Source organism: Hipposideros armiger, unplaced genomic scaffold (genome assembly GCF_001890085.2).
Source record: "Hipposideros armiger isolate ML-2016 unplaced genomic scaffold, ASM189008v1 scaffold_499, whole genome shotgun sequence".
Classification (NCBI taxonomy): domain Eukaryota; kingdom Metazoa; phylum Chordata; class Mammalia; order Chiroptera; family Hipposideridae; genus Hipposideros; species Hipposideros armiger.
This window is the reverse complement of record NW_017731849.1, coordinates 931,053-943,183: the sequence shown is the minus strand read 5'-3', so window position 1 is coordinate 943,183 and position 12,131 is coordinate 931,053. Positions and strand designations below refer to the sequence as shown.

At 33.9% G+C, this 12,131-nt stretch overlaps 1 protein-coding gene across 1 annotated transcript in view; it reads right to left on the bottom strand.

Moving 5' to 3' along the window:
• CD2AP (CD2 associated protein) overlaps window positions 1-12,131 on the bottom strand; it is a 102,231-nt gene that overhangs the window by 60,700 nt on the left and 29,400 nt on the right. The window contains exon 3 of the mRNA XM_019667536.1: window positions 3,802-3,955. Within this exon, the coding sequence (XP_019523081.1) occupies window positions 3,802-3,955 (154 nt within the window). The remainder of the gene's footprint in view (window positions 1-3,801; window positions 3,956-12,131) is intronic.

Here is a 12,131-nt window from a genome sequence, read left to right as displayed (position 1 = left end):
TCTTTTTTTTTTTTTTTAGCTGAGCTATCCTGCTACCTGTTGGCAGCTCAGCGGCTGCTCAGCTCGGGCTGGACTCAAACCGCTGTTGCTCAGAGCTCAAACTCTTGAGCGAGCTCTTAACCAACTGAGCCACTCGGCCGGCCCCTATGGAACCATTTCTCACTAAAGATTACTGTTTTCAATCTTTCCATCAAAATCTTTCCATCAAAAGTAAAATGAAGAGCATACTACACTCAGAAGCTGAGATACTGAGTGCTAAATTTTCAGAGATAGCAACAAAAGGATTCCTGATCCACTTTTGGTTCCATTTGGTTCTGGAAAGTATAACTTCAGGTTTTACTGCAGCATTTAAATTTTTCTATTCTCAAAAATAAATTTTATCCATTTCTTCCTCCAGTAAACAAAGAAAATCATCAAATATTAAGAAACAGTGATTGAGCCATTCGCTATATGGCTGAATCTTTTTTAAGTATTATTTCTTACCCTCAGCAATAAAAATATCATAATACTTAGGTTATTAAATGAAAGATTCAAGCTGCTCAAGGTTTCAGCTATATTGCTGAGACATGCCACTTGTTTAAGACAATCAAAACATTAGAAAATATCATTATCACTATCATGAAGAAAAAAATCATATGATTAGAAATGCATTTTCATGTCTACAATGTACTTTCAATTGACTCAGTTGAAAAAACGTATTTTGTACAATATATGTATATAGATATAGAGATAGTCAATGTGACAAAATGTTAACAGCAAACTTAGGTGAAGGGTATACCATATTCACTGCACAATTATTCTTTCAACTTTTCTGTAAGATTTTGAAATTTTCAAAATAAAATAGAAAGTTAGAACACCCTACCTCATTCGAGAGGCTGTACTGGGGAGGAGTCATTTGAATGAGTCTTTTTCCTTTTATGAGTCAGAATATTTTAATGTCAAAGAGTAGAGCCTGAACTAATGTGCCTTTTTGTTTAATGTGAGCTATAAAGATGTATTGTCAGTGACCATGTTTTGATGCTATTCAGAATTTTCATTATTTTGTTCACTGCTAACTCAATTAGAATACATAGTATTTGCTACCAACTGTTTTCTAGGAATGATACACTGTGTCGATTGGCGTTCTAGTCAACTAATTTTTCCTTTAACAGTATCATCTCTTTGGGTACACCTACTAGTGATCTATCAGCATCAACGTCAATGTACTTTTTACATTCAAAATAATTATTAACTAGATGAAAAATCACTTCTGCAGCATTAGTTTCCACTAATAATACAGTTACAAGCACTGATGTCTCCTCACACATGCCAAGAGTAGATTCACATCTGGAATCCATTTTTTTCAAACATAAAGTTAAATATCTACTAATATTCCACACTGAACGTTATTATAGAGTTGTGATGGTGAAAGATGTCAACTCTTGACTCTTTAAGTACTCTACACCATTATCTTTGTGCCTGATTTTACAAGAGTCTTAGCAGTAACGTGAGACTTGTACTTATTTTTGCTATGAGAAGTGTAAATTTGTTCTCTTCTATAACTTTAGCAACTTATAGTAGTCAACTTTGTCCTGTGTAACCGAAATTATTCTGTGCTTGCTCTAGAAAATATATGTTTGTTTTACCAAAGAAGTTATCATGTTTTAACTTAACATGCAATGGCTTTATGACTAGACTTCACAAAAAAGCCAACACTTTTTTGGCTTTGGAGACTAGAGAACAATAGCTAACAAGTACAGTTTCCAGATAGTTAACATCATACTATCTATTGAACTTGTCCTTTTTAGTTGCTTAACAAAATTCAACATATACAGATTCACTTGTCTTGGCAGACAGAGATTTAAATTGAATATTCACTCTGCAATGTTTATCATTATTAACCTTTATAATGGTTTTAAGGTACGGTATTTTAAAATACTTTATTAACAGTATTGGTTAGTAGTGTTCACTACTATTTAATATTACAATGAACCAGTTTTGAAGAACTGGTCTATTTTGTGAATTAAGGATATGATGCAAACTAACAGTAACACACACACAAAAAAAATCACATTTAAAAAAAACATAGGCTTGTTTTTCCTGGAAAAGCAACATGAAAGCAAAAACAACCTGCACCCTGTTTTAAATGTTAGCTAGCAACAAACGACAAATTTAGTCCTTGCAGCACATGCCCTTAAAAACAAGATCCTTAGAAGATCCTTAGGAAAAAAAGCAAGTCTCTTGGCACCAACTACGTAATGGTTTTTCTTTCTTACAAGAAAAGGAATTATGACACGTGTTCTTGAGGAAGGTAAAATTTAGCATGTCCTTTCCTATAAGGAGGCTAAAATATTAACAACCTTGAAGCCCTTGGTCTAGCCTTTACTTAAGAAGAAGCTTATCTCTCTATATGTCAGAGAAGCTAAAAAAAAAAAAAAAAGTGGTAAATGGATTTTACAATATACAGGAGTTATAAATAGCCCTTCCAAGGGCCTAAAATTTCTTGTGTTCAAAAATTCTATATAGAGCTTCACCTGACCTATAGGATGTGGACATACTCTCTGTTATCTATTTCCCCATCTCTAAATAAGTAGAATTTCAGATTCCAGGACAATTAGAACTACTAAACCTGTCCACCTTCAGCCAGTGGGCTGAAAGCAGTGTGGGTAATACCTGAAGATTGTTTGTATGTTGCACTTACTAGGAAATAAAGAACACATACAACCCTTTAATCGGCCTGTCTCCGTGTCATGAAATCCATTTCATTTTTATGAAAATCTGGTCTTATTTTATGAAAATAAACAAAGGGTTTATGTAACCTAGAAAGTAGACATTTCTCCAAACTTCAGACAGTAGCATAGAAAGTTTACAGGTTGAAATACAAGAAGATTATAAAATCCACACATTTTCCTTACATTTGTGAAACGTATGTAAACGAAATGTCTTTACTGTAGAGTACGAGGTACCACAAGGGATTTAAAGACCACAATATCAAAGACACTGAACTAAGATAAATATGGTTAAACAGTCATTTACACTTATTAAATCAAATTGAACACAGGAATCAGTATTCAATCTCTCAAGGAGCTTCAGGTTTTACTGTGTTAAAATGCTATCTGCTCCCATGTATCTATCTGTACTTCTCTGTACATGTTCAATGTTTAATACTTTTTTATGTCTTTCCCACGATGATAAGTTCTTTTGCGGACAGCAATATTACCTGTCTATTTTACCACTTTCTCATCCCAGCAAAATAAAACTCAAGAGTTTAAATGATCTAAGACAATAAGACAGACTAACTCATGTGTGATTTCAAGAATGATGCTCTCCCTCTCTGCCAAACTATTCTCCTCACATACCTACAGAGTACCCAATACTTAAAAGGCACCCTCTTGGACCAATTATGTTGGAAAATTGAATACATAGGTTCAAATGTCTAACCACTAAAGAAATGTACTATCAAAATTCTTGTGTCTATAGTGCTTAAGGATGAGCAGACATTTAAGCATCTCATTAAATAAGTAATATTAAAATGAATTTAAGGTAAAGTGTTAACTATTCGGCAGAGCCTATAACACTAAGAAGAAGAAAATACCTCATATTTTAATTTAGAATCCCCACAGATAGTTGTCAGCAGCTCATGCTGATTATCACATGAAGAATGGCTACATGGGCCAGTAACAGGTAACATAAGAATAAGTAGTAAGTTTCTGCAGTCTGCTGCAAAAGGTAGAGCTAATTTTTCTTAATATAATTTATGAACAGCTACAAGACACACTTCCATCTTGACTTAATTAAACAGGAAATTAGTTATTTACATACTCTTCTTAATGTTTTTAGCTTGTGGATGTGGCTGGATTCCTCCAGCTGGAAGTCCATAGGTGCTTATTCGTTGTACAAGACTTGCTACATTCCCATGCCTTTCCCGTCTGATGGGCAAATTGTCATCCTTGGATTCTGTCTCTCTCTTAATTTCCTACAAAACAGAAAATCAGTTAATAAGCAAATTAAGTTATACTTTAGTAAATTCTGAAATGCAAAATATCAAAACACAGGTACAGTGATTATTATATAAAACATGATATCAATAGTTTTCAACCTTCTTCTCTGCCCACACAAATCTAAAGAATGCAACACATTTGCTAACAGTGACTCATTCGTTTGTCTTATCAGAATTGGAAATACAGGTAAAGAAAGGGAGGCTGAAACACCACCTCCACCCAAACACACAAAGACACCGTGATACATAAACAAATAATAATTCTAAGTCAGGGGTTGATAAACTTCTTCTATAAAGGACCAGACAGTAAAATATTTTAGGATTTGCAGGCCATTACCATCTCTTGAAACAATGAACTCTGCCACTTGTAGTGCAAAAGTAGACATATACTTAACTGAATGAACATAATGCGCCAACAGAATTTTATTTATGGACACTAAAATTTCAGTTTCATATAATTTCCACGTCATTAAATATTATTCTTTTTTTGATTTTTTTCCTACCATTTATAAAATTCTTAGCTAGCATTCTCAGAGCTCATAGACATTACAAAAACAGGAGGCACTCAGATTTGGCCCATGGGCCATAGTTTGATGAACTCTGTTCTAAGTCATAGGTCTAACAAAAGATATGCGAACCTTCATGAAAAGTATGAAATTTTATTGGAAGACGTAAGACAAATAAAAGGGAAGTTATGCCATATTCAGTGATTTTAAAAACTCAGTATCATAAAGATATCAATTCTCCCTAAAATTGATGTAATAGTGCAATGCAATTCCAAAAATATACCACGCATTTGGGAGAGCACTTTAATAAACTGGTTCTAAATTTGTACAGAACAGACCAAAAGTGAGGGAAAATTTGAATTTTAAAATACACAGTGCTGGGGCGGCCGGTTAGCTCAGTTGGTTAGAGCACAGTGCTCATACACCAAGGTTGCCAGTTCAATCCCCGTATGGGCCACTGAGCTGTGCCTTCTATCACTAGATTAAAACTACTACTTGGCTTGGAGTTGATGGGTCCTGGAAAAGCACACCATTCCCTAATTTAAAAAAATAAAAATAAAAAAATACATGGTGCTTGTAAAACTAATGTTCCATATTTAGAGTATAGGGAATGAAACTGAATTCCTACCATATTTAATATTAAAATCAATAATTTCTGTTCATTAAAAGTAACCATTAAAAAAAAGCCAATCATTAACCAGAAGATATTTTTCACACACAAAGGTAACAAAGAATTTGTATCTCCAGGTGTCTGTGTCTACCACAATGTTAACCAGTGGTTACTTTCTAACTGGAAGGATTTCAGATGATTTTTGACTTTTTTATACTGTTAAACATGTTTAATGCTTGCTTTTTGTTTGTTTGTTTTTATAATAATGCATATCATTTGCAATCAGAAAAGAAAGTCTTTAATTTTGGGAAAACTGTTAAGTTGGTAGAAAATTGTGAAAAATTATTACACTATAAATCATAGAAGACATAAAATATTTTACAATATAGACCGCTTGCTTCAATTTTATTGGTAATGCACTTCAGGAAAGATACTTCAATTTGCTATGACATATCAACATCTGAAAACCTCAGTTTTCAGTCTGTGCTAAGCATTTTTCAAACTAATAAAAACATAAAATCTATATAAAGACATTGTCACAACCTCAACATGCCAAAAGGTATTCATTTTGCAATCTCCCGATGTCTCATGAGCTACCTGCGTCTCAAAAACTAAAAGTGTATATCTGTAAGAGCTATTGTTGCTTTCTAGTACAAAAAACCAAGAACCTGGCTTGACATTCAAATCTTGTTCCTCTAGGAAAGTGACTCCAACGTAACCAAATGTGATTAGGAGCACAGGTTCAGGAGACAGTTGATTGGGGTACAAATTTTGGTCCTATCCTGTTCACTAGCTACGTAACTTTGGATATTTATGTTATCTTTCAATAAAAATTAACTATGGGAGTAAGTATGGTATCTTAATTGAAACAATTTTTTTCATTTCTAAACAAATTAATTTACAACATACTGCTCAAGATCTAGAAACGTTTTAAGGACCTTCAATATTCTCTGAAACATACTCACATCCATGAATATTAGATATAATAAATCTGAGGACCAAAGATATAAAAGGGGAGAAGCAAATTAAAAAATATATACAGTGTACCCTGAATAGGGAAAACTCAGGTTTATGGCATAACAAATACATAGTACCAACTAAGATGTTATCACAAGTACCAAGTGACCTCAAGGCTCGCAACAGAATTACAAATAAGTTTGTTCTTCTTCTAGAAACTCTTCCTGCTACAATCTATCACAACCTGCATCTCTCTTGCTCGCTCTCTCACCAACCTATTCTCTTTTCTACTTCCTGGAGACAGAATTACTCTTTGGCTATCATCTTCAACAGCAAATAATATTTGAGTGCCTATAAAATGTTAGTAAGGCTTCCAGTGTTTCTTCCTTCCTCTGCCCTTTACTTCTTTTTACCTAATTGGCCAGTAAATAAAATACATATTAACACTGTAGCATCTATTTTCTACCAACTGCACTTCCTGATTTTGAAAATGACTCTAGGAGAACCTGTAAAAAAATAAATAAAATTTTAAAAAAGAGTCCTCCCTTTGACAGTGTCATGGCTTCACAAAGCAAACTCAGAAAAACTGAATCTCATTCCACAAACGAGGAAAGCCTCCTACATACGTAATGTCAATACAAAATTGGCCAAGAAAAAATACAATGCGGATAATTTCCATATAGATAAGAATGTGCTATATTGATTGGTTTTATTTCTTAAATAAGGGGTAGGAAGCAGCAAATTAAAGGAAGATGAAAAATATAAGCAAATGAGGGAGCTAAAAAGATTTGAAGAGAATCTAGTTATTTCTCATCTATTAAGGTAATCAAAGGTGCTTAACTATGATTGCACTAACCAAAAACAAATAACTTAAAAAAAGATCAACAAAATTCACAAACCATTCCTTCATGTTATAATGTATCTAAAACAATAATTTGGTTATCTGGTCATGGCCAATGCATGAACATGATCTGAAAATAGACATCAATTAACTTCTATATCATAGAATCAAAGATCACAAAGAATAAAAACAAGATTAAACGGCAAAAGCTTCTTTATTACTTTTTAAATAAAAGAAACAGGTTACCTAATCACCCAGTTCCTAAACAGTTACAGATCTGCTTATGCTAATTAAAATCCAAGGAATTACTTAATTTTTTGTAATTCTATATTCACAATTTCTAAAAAAGTGTTACATACATAGAAGTAGGACCTCCAACTTTACAGAAGCTTAAATCAGAAGATATGGAAATGCGATATTACTAAAGAATAAGGAAAATAAACAAGATTGAATGTTTATTTGGTACACATCCAGTTTTAGCTTTGACTGAGTCAACATTAAACCCATTTTGAAAATTACATTTCCAACCTAACAAAATGGTTAACCCCATTCCCACAGTTTTTGTTTTGTGGACTATAAGTGATAGTATATAAGGAATGATCCAGAAGGAACTACCTATAAGTCATCAGATTCTCCTTTTTATTATGATTAAACTGGATACACACACACACACACACACACACACACACACAAATACCTTAAATACAAAGTGAAAAGACCAACAGGGGAAAATCTCCTTAATATGAAATCAACATGTACCTTCTGGGTGCTAATATATCAGAATCATCAAGAAAGACAACAAAAGATGTAACACAGGAGGACTATTTTGAAAGTTGCTAAACTTATTCTCTCCCCTACCCCCAAATAAGCTATTATCCATGTAACTGCTGCCTCTCCAGTCTAGACAAACGGCCCCCTATTTCAACTGTCCCTCTCCCGTTTGTAAAAGGGAATAGAAGGGGGGGGATCCTGAAGGGGCTATGTACATTCATTGGCATCCTTCTCCTTTCCATTTCCTATTACAAGAATGTTTAATAACAGCCAAATGAAAGAGTGGGGGAAATGCTAAAGAACTCTTACCTATACAGTAAACCTTGGATTGCGAGTAACTTGGTTTGCGAGTGTTCCGCAAGACAAACATTTTTAATACATTTAACATGGTAAACGAACAATGTCTTGCAATACGAGCAGTTTGTTTCCAGAACGAATTATGCTCACAAACCAAGGTATTACTGTATTCTTTCAGACATACCACACTGATTGAAATGAACTGAAAATACCCCAATAATTTACAATGGTCACATTTTTCATGCTAATTTTATTAATTTAAAAAATGTTATTCGTGCTTTCAGTCCTAGGATGAAAGGGTTTTAGGAAAAAACTGAAGGGAATAAGGGCTAGTGTATCTATGACTCATTCAAAAGACACCAAGGCCTACATAGAGGTCCTTCTCTCATGTCTCTTGACTCTTGAGGCCACAGATGACAATAACAAGCAGACAATGAGTACTAATCAACTAAAAAGCAAAACCAGGAGACAGCCAAGAAGCCCAGGTTCTAGAACTCAAGCTTCCCTGGTTTAAATTATTACAACTTGAAATAGCTTAGCAGAAACAAAATTTATTAACTCTTTAAGGGAAAAAAATTAAAATTTCATTTTCCAGGTAAGTCCCTGGTAAACATTAACATGATTTATATAATAATGTCTCGACTTTAAATTTATGGTGTTAAAAACAGGATATAAAGGGGGATGAGGACACAAATAACTCAATCTGAAAGGTTTTCTATAGAAAACAGTCTATAAGACAGCTACCAAATTCCTAAAAGTGGGAGGAGGTTGAGGAAGGGTTATAAGAGATGTACTTTTCACAAGATACTTCTACACTGCTTGAATTTTGTTTCAACATGTATTACTTCCATGATTTTTTTTTTAAATAAAAAATTTGGTATGCCCACAAGTAACAGGGCTATTAAGTCAAGTTGTTCTAGGGCATTCTGAGAAAGATCTTAGTTGTGTGAGCACACATTACTAAATCTAAATTCTCACACATCTTTTCTAGCATGACCTGTATAATATTTCTCTAACTCAGTGAATGCAGTCTCTGTAGGATTCAGAATATAATAAAAAATAACCAAAGTCACAGAACAAATTGTTCCTGCTCAGTGTGTAAAGTATAGTTAATGTTTTACGGTATGTAACATAAAATGTACTATGATGTATCATAAATAATTATACAACTTTAACATTTCATCTGCTGTTTTTTATTTTAATTCCCAATAAGTAAAGTTGTCTTCCATTTATATTTCTGGTAAAGACAGAGTTGCTTTCTCTTCTTTTGTGTTTCCAACTAATGAAAGTAAATCAAACACCAAATGTTCTTCTCCTAATATAAAGCTAGCTTCCTAAACTGTTCTATTAAAGCCACCAATACCATCTCCTAATACTTTAAAACATCGCTGAGTTTTGTGATCTAAGTGAACCGTATTCATAGTCTTCATAAAGTAAGGGATTAAAAAAATAAAGGTCTCATAAAATAAAATTGTCATTTCCTTCATTCAAATAATTCTTCTTCTTATGGAAACTGCAATGCCAACAGATTTAAAAACTAAATCAGCATTCTTCCAGAAAAAGAATGTTATATTAAAAAATACAAAATCACTGAGACCCTTCCAAAGTAGTCATGTACATCAAATCATCTTATTCCCTACATTACTACTTAGTATTTTAAAAGTAACTTTAAAAAATATTTTAAATACATTTAACGATCTAATGTCTACTTAACTATTTAACCTATGGAATCTACAAATAAAATGACAACATTTTTAAATACAAGGTAAGCTGTCAAACTGCCTAAAAAAAATTTGTTTTTACAAAGCAGATTTAATCATTTACATCTGTTTTCTAAATGAGAAAAATAATTATTAGAAATTTAGGTCAAAATAAAAAAATATACACCCAAATGATTTTTATTCACTTGTCAGCTCCCTGAAATACTTATGTGAATAACTTTTGTTTCCTTATCCATTATATCAAAAAGTCTAAAAAACTTTATCAAGCTCCGAGAACTCTTAAAAAGGATCAAAATTTCACTTCAAATTTTAAAATATAAGAAACAATTTACTTACCAACACCTGAGACATCTTCTGTGAACATATCCACTTATTTTTAAAAGCGGTAAAGTAAAAGCATAACAGAAACAGATCATATAAATAGCTTGTAGCACACTCCAGTATAAAGCCCACAAGAAAAATGCTTCAAAATGCGAAGATTAATATCCCCTATCCAAAACCACTGTTCTGCTAATACTCCTTAAATACAACTAGTATTTCTGGCCACCTCTTTTGACATCTTATATTACTGATATTCCTGTTTTCTCCATAATCCTGTGTGCTTCAATTCCTGTAAAACTACCAAATGTGCTTTCTACCGTAGTGCTCTTCCCTTCTCCCCAACTTCCTGTGAGTCACTCAGGCGATCAGACTATGCACTCTACCATATAATGAAACTCATCAGGAACAGAGTCCACTGACATTTATTAAATGTCTGTAACAAGTCAATTGCACTGTGAGTTATTTTCATGTGTTATCTTAATATTCACAAGCAAGTCATAAAAGAAAATAAGGGGATCAACTATGCTTATCACCTTTTTACTGAATGCTTATCTATTCTTCTGTTAAAGATAACTAACATTATATTTTTCTGAACATTGGCTTTATAACAAATAGCTTAAGAAAAAAACAGCTATTCCTACACCACTTCTAAAAGGAGAAACTCTTCTACATAGTGAGTTTTTAGACTATTAAGGATGTGCATCACAATCTCTATTTAAAGGCATCACCACCTAGATTTCCCCTTACAGAAGATATACTCTTCTCTATTCCTCCCACTAAGTATAATTAAAAACTCTGATATTCTATTTTAAATAAATAGATAAAAAATATTCTGAAAGGTGGAGAAAAGAAGGTAGCACAAGCCAAAGAGACCAGGTTCCTCTGAACCTCATTAGTGAGTTCGCTGGTTTTCTTTTTGCCTCATATATTCCAGACTGAGTTCTCAAAAAGCTGAAAACCTGGAAATGCCAAGGGCAGAGAGGGGGAAAAAGCTCCAAGAAAAGCCTGCTCTCTCTAGCCAAAGGACCAAGAGAAGGTAGCCTAGCAAGACAGAAAGCTCTTAGACAATAACCACAATACTGCAGTGAAATATCATAGGGGGAAAAAAACTATAGCCCCTCCCTCACCCATGCCAGTAAAAGCCAGGTAGAGCCTAGATTTCCACCCTAAGAGGGCTATAATGAGGCACCCCAACTAGCACCACTACCCCATATTCCCAGCTAGGGTGGTGCCAGAGAAGGCCAAGTGGAGAGCCAGGACTCTCCTCCCAACCAGATGGCAATGAGCGCCCTCTCCTCCTATTGTGAGTGCAGGCCACAAGGCAACACAATGCCCCTCCAGCCAGCAAGGAGGGTCTATCAGTGGAGGCCTAACCAGAGCCTGAACTCCCATGCAATCCAGCAACAAGGAGGTCCTCCCCCTCCAAGTGTCAACGGCAACCAAGCAGGGAACTGGACTTGGAAGTAATTCAGTTTTCTTTTGTCCGCAGCACAGGTTCCTTCTTTAGTTAAATAAAGTTTAGATTTAGAAAAAGGTCCTGAACCAATATTCTGATATATATACATATATATATATATATATATATATGTATGTGTGTGTATATATATATATATGTATGTATGTATGTATGTATAGATATGTACCACCAATACTTCTACCAGAACTTGAACACAAATCCTCAGCTTTTAATGAGTCCTCACAGATGTCTGCTTTCTCTCTTTTCTTAGTAACTGGAGTAATCTTCCAAAGGCATTTTATTTTAGCCCCTCATTTACAAAGAACTACCTTTTCCACTCCAAAGGCATCAACAGCAACAACAAACAAGATCACTTCCACCATATCTTTTTTCATAAACATGGCTTTAGATCCACACAGAAGGCCTATCAGTTAGTTTTGCCCTAAGGAACCAGAACTTTCACAAATCCTAACACAGAAAGTGTTTTTATTGTCTAGTTTCTCATCCAGTCAGCCCACTTTTAAAAAGACTTGATCTGTTCCACCACCACTACCACCACCAAGACTATAGATTTGGTTTAGCGAAACAGGCTAATTGCTTATCCCATATTTTCTCATTTTAATTACTTTCCTCTTTATTTTTGCCCTTCCTCAAAAACTACTTTTTTTAAAG